Source organism: Panthera leo, chromosome C2 (assembly GCF_018350215.1).
Source record: "Panthera leo isolate Ple1 chromosome C2, P.leo_Ple1_pat1.1, whole genome shotgun sequence".
Lineage (NCBI taxonomy): Eukaryota > Metazoa > Chordata > Mammalia > Carnivora > Felidae > Panthera > Panthera leo.
The window spans coordinates 146,216,451-146,242,293 of NC_056687.1; the positions used below are offsets into that span (position 1 = coordinate 146,216,451).

Here is a 25,843-nt window from a genome sequence, read left to right on the forward strand (position 1 = left end):
GAGTCGGTGCTTTGAACTGATTATACTGGCTTACTTAATCGATGGTGTTGTAGGGCTAGGATGGACTGGCTGTTAAGAGCCAATTGTTAAATATTCACGAATTGTTGACAGCTGGCAATTTGACACCATGGGCATATTTACACCACGGGAACTGCCGACGTTTTAGACTTGGACTTTTGTTTGCTCCTGCTGAGAGCCAGGTTACCCGTATACCACTGAATGTGGGCTCAAACAGAACGGACCCCAGAACGGAGATAAAGTTCCTTCTTTCCTCAAGAGCAGAACCACAAACCAATTAGCCAATCTGAAAACAAATAAAATCACAGAAATAAAGACTTACATTGCCAACTTCATATAATTCTTCATCCTAAAGAAACTCTCCATAATTTCCTATTCACTACAAGTGACACGTCTAAAAGAACTCAGTGAAAAATTAAATAAAAATAGAAGGACTCAGTGTTTGCTGGCATTGGGGGTAGAACAGGATGACTTTTGCCCACCCCGGGAATAGAGGGTTGGATTTATGAAGAATGTGGAATGTTAAGGCAAAAAAAGAAAAAAAAAAACTGTGATGAATAGCAGCATGATAGAGGAGGGATTATTTCTCAAATATTTAGATACAGGTCACAGCATCTGCAGTGATGCTCACTGAAATGTTAATTCAATTCAATTCAACTTGACAAACATTTACAAACAATAAGTGTTTGTTGAATTGAATTGAAGTGTTAACATTTATCCTCCTGTGATATTTCTCTGCAAAAATTAGAAAGTATCCTTAGACTATAAATTAAATTCCACCCTGAGCTGAATGTTAACTTTATAACAAATATGATCATCAAATATTTATATCTAGCCTTCTTTCAAGACACCTGTCAATGAATTCCTTAGCAGCTCAGATGGAATAATGCAGAGATTCTACCACAATTTAGTTGAGAAAATACAAAAGCAAAAAAGGAAATAGAGCTTTCTGAACTTTTAAGTGAACAGAAACTATGAATATTTATGGTAGACGTTTTCATTTTTTTTCACCATTGGGTAGTTATCTCACTAATTCTGATAGAGGTACATTAACCCTACTTCTTTCTTTTTTTAATGTTTATTTATTTTGAGAGAGAGAGAGCATGAGCAGAGGAGGGCACAGAGAGAGGGAAAGAGAGAATCCCAAGCAGGCTCCACACTGCCAGTGCAGAGCCTGATGTAGGGCTCAAACGCATGGCCATGAGATCATGACCTGAGCTGAAATCAAGAATCAGACACTTAATCAACTGAGCCACCCAGGTGCCCCTAACCCTACTTCTAATAAAGGCATATTCTTCACCTAGTTTCAGCACATATTTTATAGAAGGAATTGACGTCACTCCAGTGCCAAGGGAGGGCATGACCAGTGAGAGTATCACATTTCCCTGGCGACAGCAACGGATTAGGGATGGACATTTGCCTCATTCAGATATAGAGAAAACTTCCTTTGGGATTAAGAGAGGAGCACACTCTCCTTTTGACCTTGAACTTGAACCGGGGAGGACACAGATCTTACACTCCTGGCAGCCACCTTCCAACACAGGAATAAACCAACATAAAAGAGAGCAAATCTGAAAGATGGAGAATGATTAAGGTGATATTGTTTAAGCTCCTAGATAAAGTCATTACAGAAGTCATCATTACACTAGCTCATAAGGCACATGAGATAATAAATTACCTTTCTTTGTTTATAATATCTTGAAGTATGGTTTCTGTTGCTTACCACCACCAGAGTCCTAAATGATACAATATTTATAGATTTTCAAACTACTTCTTAAACCGTAATCACTAGATTTGCTGACTTCTAACAATCTTCTGAAAGTGCCAAAGCCATCACTTTATCTGTCCTTATTACCAAGCCATTATGAAAGAGTATAAAGGAAATCTCATTTGAAATGGAGTCAGGAAGCCCTGCAGATGGGGCTGTCATGCCCTACAAACTAGACATCAATTGAAGACTTCAACAGGAAAAGGCTACCTTGCGTTTTCCAACAGGAAGAAGCCTATTTTACTACCACAGCAAATAGGCGGAAGATTTTCTCCTTGTCTAGCAACAGCCCCAGCCAATGAGAAGCCATACTACTCAGCCAATGAGAAACCATCACTTCCTGTCTCCGCCAATGGACCCATGTCCAAAGCAACCCCTCTCAACTTCCCCCGTTCCTCTATATACGCAAACTTCTCCCCTTTGTTCTCCAAACTTGCCTATGTTTTGCCATGGTTTGCATGTCCTGAATTGCAATTCCTCTGTCATTCCCAAATAGGCTATTTTTCTGGTAAAAAACTGGCTGTTTTATTTTCAAGGTCAACACCATGTAACTTTGCCGTTCTTCCTGCTAAAAGGCAGATTGTATTCCCTGACTCTCAACATCGAGTTTGGCCATGTGATTTACTTTGGCCATTGGAATGCCAGTAGATAGGATATAAATGGAACTTTGAAGTCAGCTTGCATAATGGGGCCTTCTTGGCCTTCGGTCATCTCCATCAGATGACACTCTGAACATACTCTGGCTCACCTGTTAATCCAAGGAGGCTGCAAAGCATGTAGGGAGTAGACTGAGACCCTCCACCAACCCCCACAGCCACCATAGTATGAGATAAAGCCACTCCAGCCAACTGCAGATGTATGAGAATAAATAATTGCTGTTTGGGGGCATCTGGATCAGTCGGTTAAGCCTCCGAGTCTTGATTTTGGCTCAGGCCATGATTTCATGGTTTGTGTTCAAGCCCCGCATGGGGATCTGTGCTGATAGGGCGGAGCCTGCAAGGGATTCTGTCTCCCTCTCTCTCTGTCCCTCCCCTGTTGTTCTTTATTTCTCTCTCAAAATAAATAAAAATAAACTTGAAAAAATAATTGTTTTAAGACACTGATTTTTCAGACAGTTATTGCACAGAGCACCCATACAATCCCAGTATAGAAAGAGGAAACTGATGCCTGGGGGCCTCAGTCAATTAAGCATCCGACTTTGGCTCAGGTCATGATCTCACCCTTCAGGGGTTCAAGCCTCGCATAGGGGTCTGTGCTGACAGCTCGGAGCCTGGAGCCTGTTTCGGATTCTGTGTCTCCCTCTCTTTCTGCCCCTCCCTGTCTCATGCTCTGTCTCTGTGTTTCTCAAAAATAAATAAATGCTAAAAATTAAAAAATAAAAAAGAAAGAGGAAACTGTTTTAAATCTCTAAGTGAGACTTCTGGATTTTGCATGTGAAATGTGAGCAAGAAATATGAAGGAGAGATCATCCAAACCAGAGATCACAAACTCCAGTGCCTATAGTGGTCAAGCAGGTATAAATAACCAAAACTCATATAGCCTGTAGCTTATGCCAGGCACATTCTAAGGGTTTAACATATGTCAATTCATTTAATCATCACAACAACTATTTGAACACATACGACTGTTATCTCCATTTTCGTGGGGCGAACCGAGGCACAGAGAGGTTAAGAAACCTGCCCAGGTCACCTAGTTTGTAAATGGTAGACCTAGGTTTTGAGTCCAGGTTGTCTGCAAAAACACAGAAGGAAGTAGGGGGAATGTGAGTCTCTAGACAGGCATCAACATGTTCAGTGGTTTGTCACCATGTGGGACTGAGAGCATTCAGATCTTTCGAGAGAAGCCAAAAATCCAGATTTTTGACAAATCTCCCTATTTTTAAATATTTTAAGTCTTTAAATGTTTGAGTTTTTTTTTTTTAACACCAAGAAGATTAAGTCTATGCAGTTGGGGCTCAACCAATCACATTTAAAACTAAATTTGGCTGTGGCCTGCCCATTTGCACCCACTGATCCAAGCTTAGCAGAAGAGTCTTGAGTGGCAAATGTCCACCACCTGTCTCTCGAGAGCTTGTCTAATGCCTTTGGAAGTGTCTTCAAAAGCTTTGTCTCTGATGTTATGACGAGACAGGTAACCACAGCACTTCCAGATACCTTTACCTTCTTGCCTCTACTCCAGCCCCACGTTCTCACAGACCTACTGTTCAGGTCTCTCAAGTCACCATGATTTGGGCTTGGTCCTCCCTCTGCCCACACCATTCTCCTTCCCTTTCTTCACCGGGTCTTAGTTAAATGTCACTTCCTCCAGGAAGCCTCTGCCAAAGCCCCTCAAGAACACTAGGGAAGCCACCTGAATGCTCTTGGAGCACCACATACCTCTCCTTACCGAAAAGTAGGTTCACCTTTATTTGGTCAGGTTTGTCACTTAAAGGTATCTGTTACTAGGCTGGCACCCCAGAGGGCAGGGGTAGGACGGTTTTGTTCACCATTCCTAACACACAGTAGATACTGAAAAAATGGCCATTATATGAAAGAAGAAATGCACAGAAGAAAGACCATGTGTAGATCTCACAAATGTCATTTTCATAGAGTCTTTTTTACAGACATGCATGGGCGCACGCGCACACACACACACACACACACACACACACACACACACGGGCAAGTACCTAGATAAAGCAAGTGCACGATTAACTCTTTCCTCAAGGCCTAATGTTCCCAGGGCCTTCCAAGTCATCCAGAACTTGAATGCATCTGGTCTCCTGCTGCATTGGATAGACTTGTCTCCTGTGTCATAGCTGACATCATAGAATTTATCCTGCTGGAAGAGGTAAGATGCCTTGGCAGAGTAGCATTTCTTGAGAAGGTCCTTTTGAAAAAAGAAAAGAAGAAAAAGAAAGAAAAGAAGGAAGAAAGAAAGAAGAAAGAAAAGACTGTAAGACTGTCAATTTTTAGAATACACTTTATTTCAAAAACACACACCCACAAACAAAACCTGTGTGATATTCTACTACCTTGTGCCAAAAGCATTTGTTCTTGCTCTGTGACCGCCCTGCGTGGGAAGCAGTCTATGTGTGTATTAACTTTGAGACACAGGTTACCTATTTTGTTTGGGAAAAAAAAACCCCTCAGAGTTGAGAATTGCTCAGTCCATCTTCACAATCTCACTGATGATTATGGGAAAGCTTGGCAATGACCAAGTAATCCTACAATATCAAAGTGGGTCAAGTTCTCAAGATGAAAAATATCAGTTGGTAACTCACTCAAAGCTCCATACTGGGAAAAAAATACCTAACATATTGTATATACTTTGTATAATATCATAGGCAAAACAAATAGGCATTTATAGCCTCTTCCTTTAAAGTCATATTCATATTGACAAGGCCAAAAGTGACAACAACCCAGGGATAAAAAACCTGATGAAGGAGCTATGGGAGAGTTCAACGGCAGCCAGCAAGTTATAACTATCACCCATATCAGCTGCAATTGCAAAGGGTTTTGGGGGGTTGGTCCTGCATGGGTTTTATTTTGCAACCAAATTCGATCTGCATTTACTGACTGGTTACTTCTCTTTAAGCAGTGGGTGACAATTTACCCTATTTATTACCATTCTAAATTCTTCGTCCTGACCTCAAATTTGTAGAGTTTAATCCTGGTTACCTTCCAAGTCATCTGGTGTCCACAGAATCCCAGATTTCCTAACCCATCCCTTCACCATGCCCTATGCATCTCTGAGTATCTTCATTCCTACAGAATACTTAGTAAAACCCTCTGCTTCCCCAACACAGCCAAGCTACTCAATGTCCTTTGACCACTAGATCATGTCTCATCTGTGTCTTTGCTCCCATCACTTGCTTGACCCTATCTCTATTTTAACATAGTATTTGACACATTCAAAAATACATTCAGCGTATTTACAAGTTCTGAAGTTTACTAACACCGAACAGAGTCTTTCCTCTTTATCTAGGTCTGCCCTTCCTTTGGGTCCCATCTCAAGTTATGCTTTCCCTTCAGCTTCTTTTCTGCCCATCCCATTGGACTCACTTCTTCCTTTTATGTTTGCCTCCGGTTGCTGGCTTTGCTCCTGCGGTGCCCCTACTCAATATGCAGTCTGCATATATTCTCTCCTTGTGTGGCCAAGCACGTTCTAGAGGGCAGGAATCATTTCCTATTCATGCCCACATCCACAGAGTTTAACACTGTATTGGGCATAGAAGACCCTCCCTAAGCAATTAGGGTGATGATGCCCCTCCCCATATTCCATATTTCCCTCACATTCCCCTGACACGTAGTATAAACAGAATAAACCCAGATACATGAACTTCTCATTTGGCAGGCACATCTTCTAAATCTTAATAATACAAAAGGATCAATACCGTACAGGAAGCTACAGAGAAACACCCCACTGGTCCTAGAAATGATCTCTTCTGAACAGAGAGTGTATTCGTTTGACTAATCAACTTGGTACATTCCAAACGAAACCATGCATTTGCATGTTACAATGGTAACGTTGTATCGTGTGGCCACTGATCTGGATATAGGTGTTCCATTACCAGAAACCATGATTTTATGTTATGTAAAAAATTATAGACCAACTATAATCAAGAACTCCAAAATTCCCACTCAACCAAAATTGTTGTTATTATCCAAAATAAACAACATAAAATAATAACTAAAAGAATACTAGGAAGTCTTCAGTCTTGCTCTGGTGGATACTGTTGGTAGACACAGAAGAACAGATTGCTCTGATCTGAACATTAAGGTATAAAGGGCCCCTTGCTTTTTATTCTTTACTTTAATTCTCTCAGCAATCCTCAGCTTTGATCACAGCCCTTACCACTGTATCTCCCTACCCTCAAAGGTCAGAAAATTTGTTGTTTCCATAGCAACTGCAGCCTGACCATATATTCCAACATTAAAAGGCCACTGCATACATTTTAAGGACAAAGCACGCACACACACTCTTGTACTTGCATCGTGACTATAAATTTGCTTTCATCAACCATGAAAGACTCCAAGAAATCCCCCAAGCAGATCAACTTTGGACATGTCTTGGGCAAGTTTCAGTGCCTAACTGGTGACTGGAAGGGAGAGGAAGCCCATCCATTATCAGGAGACAAATTGCATCATCATAGGCAAATGGAGAAGAGAAGAGCCAAAAACATCATAGACCAGAATGAGTGATTGTCCTACAGTCATGACACCATTAATTTCATTGCACTGAAAAATCCTCCTGCCCTGGGAAGGTTTCATAAAGCACAACTGGAGGCTTGGGATTTCCTTTATCGAAAATAAATGAAAACTTTCACCATGAAGTTCCTGCTTTGCATTTTAGTTTATATCCTTGTGTTACAATGGATGCGATGCATTTAGTTTTAAGATGCACATCTACTAAGGCAAGATGTTTCAGATCTCCAGAGAAAAGAACGTTTTGGAACAAGTAGGGTAAAAGTTAGTGTTTCTGAAAACACTTAATTAGTCATTATTGTGCTATCAAAGAGAAGCACCCTGTTTATCTTGCTCATCTTTATAATCTTAACACTAGCAGGACAATAAATACTAGTTCTAGGATTTCCAGAGACACAGAAGCAATGAGAATACCAATTGCTTTATATTGTGATATCATCTCAAACAGTTCTCAGGAATTAGTAGATATTGTACTGGCACTCACACAGTGGGAGGTACAAGAAATGCAACCAAAGTAGTTTAAGCAAAAAGGAGAATTTTTTATAGGCTCATATATTTAAAACTCCAGGCACATATAATCTTCAGGCACAGGTGGATCCAGGATCAAATCTGGAATCTGTCTTTCTCTTCTTATTCTCTTTTGTACTGGTCTCATTCCCTGGCAGAAAGCTGGGAAGAAGCCTGGGAATGGGGGCTTCCAGTAGGACCTGTGAGTGCCCAGGGAGGCTCTGTTGGGAGAGAATGGAGAAGAGACAGCCTCTGCTGGTGATGCCCCTAAAGCAGAGAGGGACTGCTGCCCTCCCCCTCAATCTCAATCTCTTGTCTGAACGTCCCGTTGCCCAAACTTAACAGGAAGCCAATTGGTGAGGGAGCCTGGGAAATGTGATTTGTAGGAGGCACGCCCCTTTCAGAGCAAAGCAGAAGAAGGCTGAAGAATGAATTATACAGTAAAGAGAAACAAGCAAATGACAAGCACGCTGCGTGAGTACAGAAACCACATCTTGCCTTTTCACTGTACAGAACCTAGTAGGTAATAGTACTGACCAGAGCCAGCATTAATGGAGTTCTTACTATGGGTCAGCCACTGGATATGCATGAACTCATTGATATCTCAGAACAATCCAATGATGTAAGTTCTATTATTTTTGTCAATGCCATTGTACATGTGACAAAACTCTAACGTGGCGAGGTTCAGTGAATTACGTAAGATCATATAGCTACCAGGTAGTGAGGCTGGATGTCAAACCAAGGCTGCTGGGATTAAGGGCCTGAACGCTGCATCCATTACACTCTAGTCTTTCTACAGTGGGCCCTTAAATACATGTGCAAGAGAGTGCCCCATAAATGTTCATTGAGAGTCCTGAAAGAGGGCACCTGAGTGACCCAGTCAGTTAAGCATCCGACTCTTGATATTGGCTCAGATCGTGATCTCATGGTGTGGGGTAGAGCCCCGCCCTGGGCTCCATGCTGAGTGTGGAGGCTGCTAGGGATTCTCTCTCTCCCTCTGCCCCTCCCCGGTTTGTGCTCTCTCTCGCTCTCTCAAAATAAACAAATAAACTAAAAAAAAAAAAAAAAAAGTCCTGAAGAGGCTGGTGAAAAGGAAAACAGCCCATCGAGAACACACTGAAATGGAGATCAAAACAACTATAATCCCATTGCAGACCCTTGCTTTTTTCCCCATAAATAGGACTTCTGTCTTACTAATGGTAGTGTCTTGTCTATTCTGGTGTTCATCTAAGTACTTGTGACGCTGGTGATGTTTAAGGGCATCACTACAAATACATAATGGATCGACACATTTTTCTTGTCGAGCTGAGTCAGACCATTTTTTATTTCCACAGGCTAGATCAAATGCTGTTGTCTCTTTCCCAGAAGTCAATGACCACATGGGCCTACTTATGTCCTCACTGCTTGCAATCATGTTTTTCAGCTCAGCCAACGAAAACTATCCCAAATTCTTCCCGTATGGCTCTTTCCATATTCTGTCCCATATCATTATTTACATGCAAGACATCGACTAAATGCCTTAGGAAATCGGCATATTAATAATTTTGTACTAACTAATTCATTACGAAATTATGTACTGAGTACTTGTTGCCTAACAAGCACTATGAGAAGCCTGGGCATACAACCCCATGGAGGTACTAAGCATCTTGGTTAACATTTGTTGACTGGATGTGCAAAACTAAATTTAGGTTATGAATAGCAGAAAGGTTTGGTTGTAAACTAAAACGTAATGGTGAATTTTAAAAATGATCTCTTCTCATCTTAGCTTTATGGCTTGAGTGAACAAACATTTGAGAGGCTTAGTATATGCCAAAAGCTATGCTAGGCACTGGGGATGTAATGGTAAATAAGAAAACCACTATCCCCAGTCTACGGCCATACCACCCTGAACACGCCCGATCTCGTCTGATCTCAGAAGTTAAGCAGGGTCCGGCCTGGTTAGTACTTGGATGGGAGAAAACCACTATCCCTAAGAAGTTGAAGATGGAGATAGGAATAGAAAAGCAGGCAGTTACAGAATGGGGCCGGAAGAGGGGTAAGAACAAAGTCTACAGAGCATGAAGGATGGTCAACTTTCACTAACTCAGAGATGTTAGATAGGGCTCTTCGCCAGAAGAAATAGGTCACTGAGAGCTGAAAGATGGGGAGGAGCTGGGTAGAAGAGAAGATGGAATGAATTCAGTCTTACTGGGGCTAATTAATGGGGTAGGGCAGAGTTAGTAAGGCTGGAAAGGTACAGAGTAGCCAAGTCACCACGGATCCTAAGTGCCACAGTAAGAATGACTGGTCACAGAATTTTCACGGGCTTATACAGATACTTCAACCTAAACTTCATTATTGATCTGGCAGAATAAAGTGAGAATCAGCAGATGTAGAGTCTGCTTTTGATTTAGTCACTTGGGTGTCAGCGCTCAAAGCAAGTCACTTAACATTTTGGGCTTCATTTTTCCCATCAATGTAATGGAGATAATGATACTTGCTCTGCCCACCTTACAGGAATATTATGAAAATCTAAGGAAATAATGTTAACTGGGGACACCTCTCAATCTTTTGGCCAAAATCCTGCTCATCACTCCCTTCTTCCTACATATTCCCATACCCCCAACCCTTCCCGACGGTCCTTTGATTTACTTCTCGCCCCAAGCAAGTTGAAGAACGACACGCCAGTTCTAGACAGTATTGCTGCTTATGAAATGAGCATATTATACCTCTCACCCACCTCCCGTGTTTAATGGTAAGTCTTGGCCAGCAGATATAGAAAACCAAGTGACAGACTATGTTAAGGCTATTAAAAGAAATGTTAGAGTAATAGGAAGAATTACCTCCAAGTGGAGGTAAGCCTGACCTTGCTTAAACTAGGACTCTTGATGGCTCTCATAGATGCTGTGGATCTTTACAAGTGAAAAAGAGACATAAGGGAGTGGAGAGGGGAGGAAGGAAGGGAGGTAGGAAGCAAGGAAGGAAGGGAGAAGAATAATATAAGGATATTATTTCGAAATGAGTTTTCGCGTCTTAAAGTATAGGTCAACCTGTACTTTATGTTTATGTTATGTTTATACAGGTGTGTTTAAAACCCATGGAAACGAGAAGACCATTAAGTTTCTCCTCTAATGCATGAAGGTTCTTGTACTGGCACAGCACTTTCAGGAATCTTTGACATTTTTGTTTAGTTTTTGATGTACCATGTAGGAAAGTGAGACCATAACCCTTTATGTTCACATCTTCCAATGCAATGTCCGTCCACTACTTTTGACTTTCTCTGTTCTTCAATCCCACAAATATTCCCTTTCTGACTTTCATGGGTATAGAGCATTTTGCCAGTCTTTATGGTAGGAATGAGACCTGGCCATCAAAATCACTGGCAACGTGAAAATCGTGCATTTACCGTCACTGGAGTCCTGACTCTGTCCCTCTGCGCACCGTCCATCAGATTCCCCTAGTCTCGGGCAGTTACTGACTGACAGGCAGTGTGTTTCACACGTTCAGCTCTGCTGTAAAGTCTGTGCATTATTGGAAATTGGCCTTGAACTTTAATCCGCTAGGCCTCCACTTTCTGGGCTTCTACATACAGTGTTTCTGCATTTTGCCCCATTCACGTTCATCTATAATCCAAAGCAGGTACGCTTCTCTTCGCAGATTCTTTGGATAGACATCTTTCATTTTTCTCATGGTATGCCTTGGGTCCCTCTTTTTTGGGATTTATTTACTTCATTGTCTTTCTGTTACCTGTAGCTTTTTCGCTGGCTGTCAGAGCAGAAAATTGTTAAAATCATCTGGTGCTGCATCTTGCTTGAGAGAAAACTTACTCTACTTAATGAGCAGCCATCACAAAATTCCATTTGGAATTTTTCTAAATTCCCCACCAGATCAGAGTTCTTATTTGCATTTTTCTTTTGCCATTTAGTGGTTAGTTTCAGACACATCGTGCTTCACTGGCCACCTCGGTCGTTGCAGAAGGTTCACACCCCAACTTAGGGGCCTCTCTTGGCAGCTCTGAATCATTTTTTGAGCAATTGATTCAGCCCTCTTTCTTATCCATTCCCAAATGTTAGTATCACCCCCACATCAACCTCTGCTTAGGTCTTCAGTTAATTCTCCAATTCTTACTCCCCTCTGTCATGTGTGTTTTCTGGAAGATGTTAGGTATGGAAGTTCGCTCATATTTCAGATGCTTGTGCTTGAATTCCCGAAGATCTGGTGAACAACCTGTCCCCCTTCTACTGCCACGTGGTGACACATTTGAGCCTGCTGTCCTGCCAACCACAAGGGTGTCCATTCACGCATGAGCGGGGCCAGTGAGGCCAGAAACTCCCTACTTTCCTTGACAGGCTCCTACGTTATTATCATGTGAACTCTGTAAGACCAGCGGGGCCAAATCACTTTGATATCATATGCGAAAACCACTGATTACCCTGGAATGTTTGGGCACTAAGTGTTAATACCAAAGGCCACTTCTCCTTCCAGAAAGCCTCCTGGAAGATTCCGGAAAGTTTTGTTAAGTGCTAGGCCTGCAGGCCTGATGGGCATTTTTCAGAGAACTGATAAGAGTACTTCAGTGGCAGATTGAAGATTCTATATTTGCTAATGAGCTGCAACTCTTTTGTAAATATCCCTAACTAAGGGTCAGAATGAGCTGGTTTAAAAATGAGGAGAGACTGAGCTAAAACATTTTTTTTTTTTAAGAAATGCAACTTAACAATTTTAAGCAGCGAGGGTGACTACAGGAGAGCAGAAAGTTGGGCTCAGTGTCTTAGAGAATGTGTAAGTGCTTCTATAAATAGGTAAGAAACATTTGATAGTCCAGAGATAACTTGGCAATGCCTCTGCATGCCCTACAAGCATTTAAAAATAGTGCAATCGGGCTTCTCTCTTAGGACAGATGAAGATTTTCTGATCTTCCCCAGGCAGCTATCAACATACTTTTCTGTTAAATATAATCTAAAGCAGTGGTTTTCAAACTCTGATTATAGCCCACAGTCAAGCAACTGTATTTAGGTGGTGACAGTCTCCACCCTGATATCCATGAAACTGAAACATGAATTTGATGGAATAGTACCCATCACTACCACCTGAACAACATACTCGTATTTTCTACTCTATTCTATCCTGACTATTCATTAAAAAGGAAAATAAAAAGCTGAGGTGACTTACAATTGACTATATAACTCGAAACCAATTAGTACGGTGGTCCTTAACCGTAGCTAATATTAGAATTATCTAAAGAGATTTTTTTTTTTTAAGTACCAATGCAAGATCCTTACTCCAGACCAAAAAGTCAGAATTCCTGGTGTGGGGTAAGGGTGATGGCATTTTTTTTAAAGCTTCTCAGATGATCCTAATGTGCAGCCAGGATTGAAAACCATGGTTCTGATGGGTCTGGACCTTATGTTGAAAACTCTTGATCTGGAATATTCAGTCAGCATTACATTGATACAGAGTCCAGAGAACTCTGAGGTGTTGAGTTTTTATAAGGCTGTATAAACCCAGATGATTATCTGACTACTTTTCGTGCTAATCGTGTCCATTATCACAGTTGTATTTCTGTGTGAATACAAATGAGGAATGGCTTTATTCTGGGCACCTAAGTAAAGAAAACATAGGTGGATATGAATAATACTGGACTCTTAACCAAAGCGGGGGAGGGGGAAGAAGGCAGCTTATGAAAACACAATGTGGTAGGATGAGGAGAGAGGGAAGAAGAGGAGAAAAAGAGGGATGAGGGAGTGGGGAAGGGAAAGGAGGAAGAGAGAAGTCAAGGCCAGGGGAAACGCCGTGGGGAAGCACAGTGCAACTGCCGTGGTATCTGTACACAGAAGTCATGCCGGACGGAGGGCGAAGGGCAGAGACTCCCCGCCGGTTTCTCAGCCCGCCCGGTCACGTGCACACCGCAAGAGTGCCCAGGGGCCAAATGCTGCGTCTGAGCGCCGAGTATTTACTCTAACTGGCAGGTACTCCACTTTGCTCCATCAGATCACTTTTTCATTCACCTATAAATTGAGGATAATGATATTGCAAGGCAGCCCTCCTCCCGGGGATAAGTATTTGTGCCATAATGGGTAAGTGAAGGTCTGGAGAAACACTTATTAACACAAGACCTGTTTCTCCAGTCTGGATGGCTGGCTTGGCATCTCTCCCAGATAGGTGGTCGGGTCCGTAGAGAAATGGTGTCTTTCATTTCGGCCAAAACGGATCTAAAGCAAGTGTGCTCCTGGGGGCCGAGGCTAGAAAAGTACTCCACACCAGGAGCGCGGTATTTAGCAAAAAATAAAAATAAATAAATAAAAAAATCGATCTGTGTCTCCAGCTGATTGTGATGCTGTTAACGAGGGCCCGGTTCCTTCTCAGGTGGAATTTTACACGTTCAGCGGCAAGGCCGCCGGCCTACGTTTCTTGGAGTTGGAACATTCTCGAGAGGTCTGGCCTCTGAGGCCTGGAGTGTAGGTAAGAAATTGATGTTATACAGGGGAGAAGTGCGGTGCAGCAAGGCAATTTCTGAAACACAAGTTTCCTGCTCTTCATTGCATAAATCCCATCAAACTGTTGTTGGAAATCATTGGTAATTACCATGACCATGGGCAATGCTACTCAAAACTGGCCTTAAATCATAGTTTAAAATGAATCAGGAAGTGCTTGGCAAAACCTTCTAATAGGACGCAAGATCTAGCAGACAAAAGCATGTTTTTTCCCCAAAGACATGATAAAAGAGAGAAATGTGCTAAGAGAACAAGGAATTGGGGCGCCTGGGTGGCTCAGTGAGTTAAGCATCTGACTTCAGCTCAGGTCATGACCTCACAGATCGTGGGTTTAAGCCCCACATCGGGTTCCGTGCTGACATTTGGAGGCTGGAGGCTGCTTCGAATTCTGCGTCTCCCCCTGTCGTCCCTCTCTGCCCCTCCCCTGCTCATGCCGTCTCCCTCTGTCTCGAATGTGGATAATAAAACATTTAAAAAATTAAAAGAAAATAAGAATGTTTTCACTACACGAATGGACATTTGTCCAGACAGAAGAATCAGTGTGTTCCATGCAGCTCACTCCTCAATTTGGATGTAACTAGGGGAAAAAACTGTATTCGCTGACTGTCCACTGTATGGCCGGCAACACACTGCACCCTGCCGGAACATTACCCCATTTAACGCTAGAGTTGTTCTTCATAAGAGAAAAAGTGTCTCCATTTTATAGATAACATAATTGAGGTTCAGAAAAGCTAAGCAACTTGCCAAAGGCATGCAGGGCAGTCCCAAACAAAGGCAGAATTTGAACACAGATCTTACTGAGTTTCAAGGTCTATAAATGGATTTTCCCACGGAGAAATCGTCTTCAATCCCAGAATTCCCTAGTTCAAACTGTGGTCTCAGACACTAAGGAAGGCAGAGCCCTCTCTTTTGGGTATTCTAAAACAGGGGTCGGCAAACAATTTCTGTAAAGGGCCAGAGAGTAAATATTCTCAGCTTTGTAAGACACACAATCTCTGCCACAACTACTCAACTTCAGCAAGTTGTAGCACAAAAAAAGCCACATAGGGTACTAAAATAAATGGGTATGGTTGTGTTCCAAGAAAACTTTATTTATAAAAACAGGCGTCAAGCTGGATTTAGCCCAAGGGCCATAATCGGCAGACCCTTGTTTTAAGACATAACCAATGAGGAGATACACTCAATAAGGCAACCATTTCCAATGTGTAAACGTAAAAAGAGCTAAACATTTATATGAAAGCTCCAATCCATTGTCTTTCATTTTCATTGAGGCAAGTTTTTAATCTGTTTTATAACAGAGAATACGTAACTTCTAAAAAAAGAATATTTAATTTAAAATAAATCAAAACTGTCATGGTTTATTTTCCTTTTTGCTTTGGAGAAACGTTTCATGCAATTTCCATAAGGAATGGCATTTGATGATCCAGACTCATATTGGCTTACAATTTACAATTTCTTTTGTTTCCCCCACACCTCAAGAAGAAAAAATATATATATTCTGTGATAAAACTGGTTACATCTGGGTTCATTTTCTATTTTATTTTAAGGTTGTATTTTGTCATTTATAATAGGTCTTTCCTGAAATAATGCAGCAGGAAGATCTATAAATATCAAACTGGCACCTCATATGCAAACAAGTAGAAACTACAATTGGTCAAAGAGCAGGAAAGGAGGGAGGGATGCAAGGCAGAGAGAAGGGCTCTCTGCTGGGTCAGAAGCAGGGAGATGAGAGGACTTCTAGGATTCTCTGGCTCAATGGGTCTCTAGGTAGGAGAATTATATTTTCCAAACCCAATCCTTGTTTGATAAACTGCAAGTGTCTCGAAGGGTATTGGACTGGGGTATTTAGAACAGCGGTGACTGCAAATCCTAGGGGAGAGTGACTCTATCTACAGAGCGCTACGCTGAAACAGAAAAAGTAAATGAGAAAAACCTACATGCCGGGTCTGGGCACCAAATAGAGTTAGGAAGTGATTTACAGGTCAGCTTAACCAGCCTGCCTGGTCATGTGAACGGAGTTAGAATAAGCAAAATCATTAGCGATAGTATTTCACTTTGTATTGGTTCTAAGAGGATTAAACAGGCAAATCTTATCTTCCCAAATCAATATTTTCTATTTCTGTACATCATTGCGGCTTTAAAAAAATCACAGTTTCAGGCAGGGTATGAGGTTGATCCATCACCTGTCACCTCGACTGAGGAACATAGAGGCCGTGTGATTAAAACCATGGATTGTGGAATGAGCCTGACTGGTTCTGAATCCTGGTGCCATCCCTTATCAGCTTGGTAGCTTTGGGCATGATATTTATGGTTTCCGTACTCAGTTTCCTAATCTGTCCAGTGGTCAGAATGACAGTCCCTACCTCGTGGGATTGCTATGGGGATTAAATTTATCTACTCATCTATCTCTCCATCACACTTGCCCAGGCCTATATGGGGCATGAGAACAGTTAAGGAGCCTCCAGTTCAGTGTGGGTGACAAGCTCATGGTTAGATCACAGAGGACCTTGCAATACACGCTGAACAAATGCTGGGATAGAGAAGAGACCTTGAAGCAGACAGTAAAGCAAGAAGCCCCCCTGGGAAAGTTGATGCTTGAGCAGAATGTTGTGAGAGAGAACACAGGACTCAGGGCAGCAGAGAAGAGAGTGGTTTCCACACAGTGGGAAAATGAATGTATTCTTAACGTGATGTCCAAAGCCATCCAAACTTGATATTGTTCCCGAGCCCCATCTCTCAACACGTCCTTCCCCGGTCTCAGACACCTGTCACTGCCAGGACATTGCCTCGCTCAACTCCAGACCATACGTTTGCACTTTCTGATTATTTAGAACTTGTCAGAAATCAGAGAGTAACTGTGAACGAACAGCATCGTGAGGGAAGGCTTCACCCATCCTCCTGCCCCATATCCTATCACACCCCTCAAACCTAACACTGCTCAGGGTACCCTCTAGAAGGGCCCTGTGGGCTGACAGGGACAGTGCCCAGGTGCACAATGACCTAAAATAAACCACAGCTATGTTCCTCCTCTCCTGCTTCTCAAAACCCATAAAACTGGCACAGCAATAAGAAACAATATGTCTTCCCTATGATCTCATCTAGCTGGCACTGATGAATATCGTTTTTTATTCTAAATAATTATGATAAATGCCTTGAATATAAGTGATGGCCTTTCCCAAGAATGCTTGTAGCAATAGAGGCATTGCGGGGGGAATCCCGTGCAGGGAAAGATAAACCCCATGGGTTCACATTAATTCATTGTTAAACTGGAAACCCAATACCAGGCTCGAGAGTACACTTACGACTCATGGCTCCATGAAATTAACCTCACCACCAATCATGAGTGAGTCATTTCCCCAAACACAATCTTGTTAAATTAAGGAGACAGATAGATAACTGCACGCCCCTGGTGATTTTCCTCTTGGATTTCAACTGAAACCTTTAAGTGAAGGGGGCCCTATAATTTTCATAACTGGGAAATAAAACCTCTTAGAGAGACCAACCTTCTAATGCTTGCTGATGCTACCTCACAAGTAGAAAACAATCTTTTCCTTATTATATATAAATTCCTGGTTCTCACTAGCTCCATAAAAAGCTATGTATTTCATTGCATTTCACTACATCTCTGGCAAGGTGGATATTGAAATGGCAGAAAGATTCTGACAGTCCTCTAAATGAATGCATCGGTATTTCTGTAACTGGATGTCGAGGGTTTAATCTGCACTATGGTGCTGTCTAAAACTGGTAATAAAACAGAGGAATAATATGTCAAGATAAGATCCAAAGGACATATAATAGTGACATGTGCTACTCCGTGACAAGGGCATAATGAAATGTACTGAGAAGAGAGTAGCCTTATAAAAAAGAAGCCAGGAACTTTTTTCTGACAACAGCTGCAGAGCCAGAAATGGGGAAGATACAATCCATCTTCCTTGTTTCTTTTCAGTTTCAGGACCAGGTTTAGAGGTCAACAATCCATTAGTAGGTTGTCACAGTTAGAGATGGGAGACATTTATCATAGACACAATGTAGGTTCTTTGTTCAGTCCATAATGACCCCTTACTTCCCTTCTCACCCATAGAGATGGTCACACCACACCATTCCGCCCTGGTCCTAGCTGATTGGACCAGAGATGGAGAAGACTAGGTATGTGGAATTAACGCTGAGAAAGATCCTAATTTAGCTCATGCTGGTCTCTTGGACTGAGATAGAAGCATCCTACTGTGAAGTACCATATTTCACCTGTCATTGGAACTCAAAAACGACATTGTTATGAATTTCAAAATTGCATCACTTTGGATGTGCAAAAATGGTAATTTATTTTTCTTTAACTGAAAACGTTTTTGATTTGGACCTATATTTATTTCTAATGCAGAACATTTAATATGGTCACTTCCAGAAAACCTCAAAACTCCGAGTGATTTCTCAGACCATTCTGACATAAAATATGCGCAATCAAGACTTCTCCCTCTGAGAGTTTTCTTCCTCTTGCTGTTTATTCAACATTGTTGGGATATTCACAAATGCCACTGAGGATGGTCGCCAGATAAAATACAAAACATCCTACTAAATTGGAATTAGGTAAAAACCTCACGTAAATTCATAACAACCAAAATTTTCAGTAAAAGTATATCCCATGCAATATTTGGGATATACTTATACTAAAATATTATCTGTTGTTTGTCTGAGATTCCAACTTAACTGAGCATCCTGAATTTTCATTTGCTAAATCTGGCAACCCTATACTGAAGCTGGGGAGTGAACCTGATTCCCCAGCGTGGTCACTGCTGTCCTTTTGCGGACCACTTGCCCCATCTCTAACTTATCCCCAGATGATCTTTCCATCTTCCTGCTTCCATCCAAAGACCGGCCATGGCCTCCAGCTGTCAGATCGCAGTCATGCTCCTTGCTCTTGCCCTTATTTCCAGACTTCCTTGCACCTTCTTCTTCATTTTTAGTCATTTTTGGATGAGCTCCTTGCCAGCTACTCCAAAAGTTATAGGGGGCTATCTTAGGTACTCTTATACCTTAATATGTACCCCCATCATATCTACTTAATTTCTGCTTTCCAGACTGACATGAGGAACAGAGGAGAGAAAAGGCTTCCCTTCCCAACTCTCTATCTCTCACCAAGAACTTGAGCCAAGAGAGGAAAGGCCCTTATATATCCTGTATTTATAGAGAAGTTCTATTCTTCCTTGGTCCTCTTGGGCTTGCATATTCATATTTAATACTTGGTTCCTCTTCAAACACTTTTCTCCCCACCCCAAGCCCTGAGGACTGTCTGTCTACTTGAGAAAGAAAGTGCAAACTAAAAATGGATTCTGGGTGATAAGACATCCTTGCAAGAGTAATTATTGGCGGGTGCTTGGGTGGCCCAGTTGGTTAGGTATCCAACTCTTGGTTTCAGCTTAGGTCATGATGCTACGGTTGTGGGAGGGAGCCCCACATCAGGCTCCACACTAAGATTAAGATTCTCTCTCTCCCCCTTCTTCTCTCCCCTGCTCACGATCTCTTTCTCTCTCTCACTTGCGCTTGCTCTCAAATTCAAAGTCAAAAGAAAAAAAAGGAACTTTTGAAGTTGAAAAGGTAAAAATTTGTCACTCTTGATCTCTGCTTTCATTTTAGTCATTGTCTGACTACAGTAAAACAAATCAGAATTTCATAACATATCTTAAGCACTTGGGAGGTTAAAGTCTCTTTCACAAACCATTCTGGGCTAGAAGAGTGAATCCACAGTTATTATGGATTAATTAGAAAATAATTTCAATGAGAACACTCCAAAACAAAACCTAAGGAACAGAAGCGAAATTGCCCTCAAATGTAAAATAACATTCTTATAGAACAAAAGTGTAAAGAAGCAGGAGAAAATGTGTAACAATTCAGTGAATAATTGAATAAATTTAATAAATATGTGAATCAAAAAATAAATGCAATTAGGGGCACCTGGGTGGCTCAGTCGGTTAAGCGTCTGACCTCGGCTCAGGTCATGATCTCGCAGTCTGTGGGTTCGAGCCCCATGTCAGGCTCTGTGCTGACAGCTGGGAGCCTGGAGCCTGTTTCAGATTCTGTGTCTCCCTCTCTCTCTGCCCCTCCCCCGTTCATGCTCTGTCTCTCTCTATCTCAAAAATAAAATAAACGTCAAAAAAAAATTTTTTTTCTAAATAAATAAATGCAATTAGTCATTCCTTATGGAGAGAAGAGAAACTAAATCAAGAAAAAATTTTTTTTAAATTAAGATTTCAGACAAGAATATAAGGCAAAATTTAAATGAAAATGATAAATGTAAACGGATGACATATATTCTGCTAACATATTTGAAAAGCTCAATAAAATGTAGTAAATATTTTTTTTTAATGTAAGTTCTTGAAATTGATCAGGAGAGCAGGAAATTCTTAGTAGTTCGATAAAAATGGGAAAAATTAACATTAGATCAAAGAATTATCTCCCTCAAAATTTCTGAAAAGTTTTATGATTGACTTTTCTGAACACTTCTTAAAAACTTGATGTCCGTGTTATTGTAATTATTCTAAAATGAAGACAGTTTAAAATCCACTCAAAAAAACAATCTAACCAAGATCTCACACACACGCACACATAGAGTAGATCGATCATATGTAGACAGAACCAAAAATCTAAATATACAAATCCATCAATACATTAAAGCAAATTACCACAGTAGAATGAGTTAAATTAGTAATGTAGAAAATCTATTAAGGCACATTTAATTTTGTTTAAGGAGTAACATGATAGAACTACCTTATTAGATAATAAAAGAGAAAATGGTAAAATTCAATACTCATTTTTATATTATTTCTCAAGAGGATTTACAAAGAATGTATATTTTAAGACATCTTTAACAAAATCACAAAGAAGACAAAAATGCCTTCTATTTACTGATATTACTGAATATATTTTTGGAAATTCTATCAGTACATTATAATTGCTGATAACTGATATGAAGCTTACATATTAGAAAAAAAAGCAAAATTACAGTTATATACTGATATAATAGTATATTTAGAGAATATATGAGAATAGCTTTAACCCCTTCAGAAGTAATAAGAAATACGGTAAAGTAGTAATAAATATTTAAAAGTCTGCCTTCATAGCAGCATTTGCAGTTAGAAGATTTTTTTAAATTTTATATATATTAACAAATATAAAAATTTATAAATAACATTAATAGGAAAACATATTCAAGTCCTCTATGAGAAAATCCATCAAAATTCTATGATATAATATCTGTAGTTGTTTTTTCCCCCCAACTATATAGAAAAGAGTAGGAAGTGTTGAGTATGAAACTAAATTAGCCATGAATTGATCCTTATTAAAGTCATGCAATCAGTACATATGGGTTCATCTCTGCTCTTGTATATGTTTGAAATTTTCCATAGTAAAAATTTAAAAAAGAATCTGGGTGTGAAATAAAAGAAATATGGTTAAATGGAAAGATGTACCATGTTCCTAGAGGAAAGGCTAAAATTTTGCGAAGATGTTATATCTCAAATTAATCCATAGGTTTAATATAATCCTAAATAAAATCTCAGTGGAAGGTTTTTACATTAAAAAAGTGTTTCCAAAATCCATTTGGAAGAATAAACAGATGAGAATAGATCCTTTTCTTACAGAGTGAATGAAGACCTGCCCCACTAGACAAAACATATTTTTAAGTTATAATAATTATAGCAATACGGACTTGGCAAACAATCAATAACAGTTCGATCCAATAAATGGGTTCCTCCAGAAATGGGATCAAGTTAAATCCTTGCTTCATCCTATCTTTCAGACCCTTAATTAACATTTTCTGCCTTTCCTCTCCAGTTTATGCACTGGTATAACTCTGTAATTCCCTATGTTTTAAAGACTTTGTTTTCAGCTGGGACAACTTCCCAGTTCCCCTACTTGATAAGTAGGCTTTGTCCAGCATTGGGTTTCATCTGGTGCCTCCAATGGGGTGACCTGCTCTCATGAAAATCTGGTTTCTCTGACAACTTTCTTCTGTCAATGAACAGATGCTGAGTGTCACAAAAAGTTGTCAACAGAGTATCAAAAGAATAGGTGGCTGAAGGAGATTTCCAAATACCAACATCACCCGGTGGAAGATGATGGTAACACCAGCAAGTTTAGCTTCCCTGTCTTCCCAACAAAGTCACTGATAACATAAGCAGTTGTGATTACAAGAGGTGTGTGGATGGGATGGGGGGAAGGGATACTATATATTCTGCAATGGAAGAGAATCTTCTTAAAACATATACAGAAGTCCATAAATGCACACTTCTGAGCTGGACTTAAGATGCCAAATTAGCCGCTTCCACAATCATGGTAACCATCCTTTAAGAAGCAAATTTTCTTAAGACTCGATAAGCCTAACCGCCTCTGTTTCTTATATCAAAGAAAGGGGTAGGGATGGGCAAAGAAAGGAAGATGCTGGTTACAGAAGCAAAATAAATTCATCTCCATCAGCCTCGACATAGATATGAATACATAATATTCATCTACCAAAAAATTTTTTAATGATTTAACTTTGGCTAGTGGGTTCTAAGCAATTTTTATGTTCCTCATTATGCCTGACTGTGCTAGCATGATCTAGATTGCTTTAAAAATGGAAAGAAACTACCAACGACTGTTAAGTCACGTCTGCTGCAACTAACTTTTCCACACCAGCCTTTTCAGCAGGGGTTGTTCTCTTACCTGATCTGCATTCCCTAAACATCTGCTTTTTACTCCATTACATAACTCTATTACATACATTATGTATTATATTTCAGTTATTTGCTTAAAATCTGTTTCCCGTACTAGCCTTTGAGTTCACATAGGGTAGGGATGATGCCTTACTCATCTAACACATAGGAGGCAGTACATTTTTGCGGGTTGAATGAAAGGATGAATAAACTAACAAATGCTTATTCCCGCCGGTGATGCTGAATAGCAGTTGATTATTAAAAAAGCCAAATTCTAATAATAAAGGACTAGATCAATTGGAAATGCTCCTACTGTAAGAAACAAAATATGCTGAAACAAAGCATAAAAACTGCATCTAAAGAAAAGCATCACAGACCTACCAAGACAGAAATAAACTTCTGGAAGGTCCATGGAGAGGAAGGGAGCTCAAGAAGTTCAGCCAGAAATGTCTCTACCCCAGGGACATTTTCAGACTGAGGGAGGATAGCTAATACAGGAACCAGAAGGGTAAAGTGAGGGAACAGAGATAGTGGCCACCATGTGTGGAAACAGGCACTCCAAATACTTCAGGAAACAGAGTTCAAAGGTGTTCAGCATCACTAAGGGCAGTAAAGCAATTCTTCCTCTTGTTTAGGATTCAAAGATCTCCACCCTGAAATGGCGGTAGGGTATATACTCTAGAGATCGAGAAAAACTTCAAGCTTTGGTCCTGGGCTGCTAATTCCCCCGGATGCCCAGAAGAATGAAAATAAAATCTTCTCTCCCAAGGTAGGTAACTCCACTCCATATTTTAAATTATTCCTAAAGGTAATCTTTCAAACAAAAATATTCCGTAAACCATCAAACATTACAAGGTGTCTCTCTAGATAGAGAGCCAGGAGTCACAGATACAAGAATCAATGGGAATAGCGTTCAAGGGAATTTAGATATCAGAGTTAACAGAGGTAGACTAGGTGTAAATCTAGGCGTGCAATGGTCATGGAGATAGAGGCTGATCTTACAAATGTCAGCAAGAACCTAGAGGCATTATATATGTGAAAAAGACTCAATTAAAAGAAAACTGGATTAGATATAGCTGAAGACAGAATTCATGAATTTCAACAAAGATTATCAAAATTATCCACAACAAAGTGTGGAAAGAAAAAATTATGAAACATACAAAATAGAGAAAGAAACAGTGAGAAGATATCAAATACATTTAATTGGACAGTCCATCAGAAAGAGAAAGAAAAGGAGGGAGTTAATAATTAAGTGAATAGTCTTCAAAATTTGGAAAAATATCATTCCACAGATTTAATAAGCCCAATAAAGCCAAAGCAAGATAAACCACACAGAATCCATATTTACAACACCATAGATAAATGGAAAATTAAAGAATACTTGAAAATCTTAAAGGAAGCCAAAATAAAAAGTAATTTTGTCATCAAAAAAATGAGTTAGTTAACTTTCTAACACACAAAAGGGGGAAAGAAAAGGAAAAAAATCATTAAAGTACCAAAAGCAAATTACTGTCAGAATTCTACTTCCAGAAAAAAATGAAATAAAGCCATTTTCAAAGAAGCAAAGCCTAACAGGATATGCTGCCTTTGGATCCACTAAGAAATTCCTAAATTAGGTCTTCAAGAAAAAGGAAAATTAGGCCAGATGGAATCTTGGAGATACAGCAAGCAATGAAGATATGTGCACAAAAATGTTCATAGCCAATTTTTGTAAAAGCCCAAAGTTGTAATAACCCAAGTGTCCATCACTGCAGCAAAGATAAACAAATTGTGCTATAATCATATGGAAAACTATACAGCAGTGAAAATGAATAATCATCAGATTGCGTCAAAACACAGATGAATCTTACAGACATAAGGTAAATCTGAGCAACAACAACAAAGCCAAGCAAAAAATATATACACGATTCCTTCAGAAAGGTAAAAATAAACTATATTATTTGAGGATCCATACTACAGAGAAGAACTAAAAACAAAGCAAAAGCCAATAACAAGAAAGAGTACATGGGGGACCTCTGTGCTTCTAGTTATATTCTTTGAATGTATCTTTAAAAAAAAAAAACTAAAAAAGAAAAAACGACCAACATCTTCCAACCCCCCCCCACCCCCCCCCACCCCCCGCCAACAAAAGCCCTCGGAATGAGCTATCAGAGAGGTTATTGAGTTACTTTTGCAATTAACAAAACTCCCTAAATTATAATTGTTCATCAATATCATAATGACTTAAGGGCAGGTATATTTGCTGTGTGAATGTGTATGCATAAGTGTTTGCATACATAAGTTATATACACCTTGAATTTAAAGATATGGTGACTATTTTACAGAGTTTCCCTTTTTCTATTCAGGGAAATTAATTAATTCTACAATTAATTTATTATTGCTGTTAACAATTTTCCTACAAAGTAGGGTTTACATACAATTCCTAAAAGCCTACGAAAAATAAATCTACATTTGCCACCCCTGAGTTTCTACGAAATCAGAATAATTCTGTTCACATGTACTCGTATTAACATTTGGAATTGCCATGGAAGAAGAACCCAGAAGAAAACTGACTCCCTGAAATTTTCTGTCCTTGAAACAACAAAGCTGGAAAGCCTAACTAGGAATGTCAGGTATGTTTTCAAATATCTTCCTTGGAAAACAACACATATGACAATTAGAATTGTGCAAAGGAAAACAAACGGAACAATTTTTTCTAAGAAGTCAAAAGGGCCTCCCGTGTCATACCAGGGAGTAGAAATAAAAGAGAAAGCCTGTTGCGGTGAGTTCATAAAAAATAAAAGGCAAAAAAATGGCAGATGCTTGGAATCCTTTAAAAATGTGAAAACCAAATTCTATCCACCTGAGGCAGATCTAGCATGCTAATTACGGCAAGAATTTTTCCATTAGCTTCATTCCACGTTTCCTTTTGTGCCCTTTTACTCTAGGTATCTCATTTTTCTTAGATTTTAGCTTACAGAACCCTCCGATATAATGAGACCTTCATCAGTTTTGTTGTAAGGTAGGATACAAAAAAAAAGCAATCTGTAAATAGAATCCTCCTTCCGGGATATTTTCAACTGCTGGGACACAAGGGTAGACTTTCTCCCCCACTCCTGCCCCCACTTTTTATCATTTTAGCAAATCTGAAAGTCTTCTATGATGACTGGCAGAGAAGCAAAGGTTGGGGTCCCCTACTGAAACGGGATGGCTGTTATGAAGAATGAA

General features: G+C 40.0%; 1 protein-coding gene across 1 annotated transcript in view; it reads right to left on the reverse strand.

Moving 5' to 3' along the window:
- Positions 1 to 25,843, reverse strand: part of GADL1 (glutamate decarboxylase like 1) — a 279,311-nt gene that overhangs the window by 70,563 nt on the left and 182,905 nt on the right. The window contains exon 15 of the mRNA XM_042955688.1: positions 4,455 to 4,654. Within this exon, the coding sequence (XP_042811622.1) occupies positions 4,455 to 4,654 (200 nt within the window). The remainder of the gene's footprint in view (positions 1 to 4,454; positions 4,655 to 25,843) is intronic.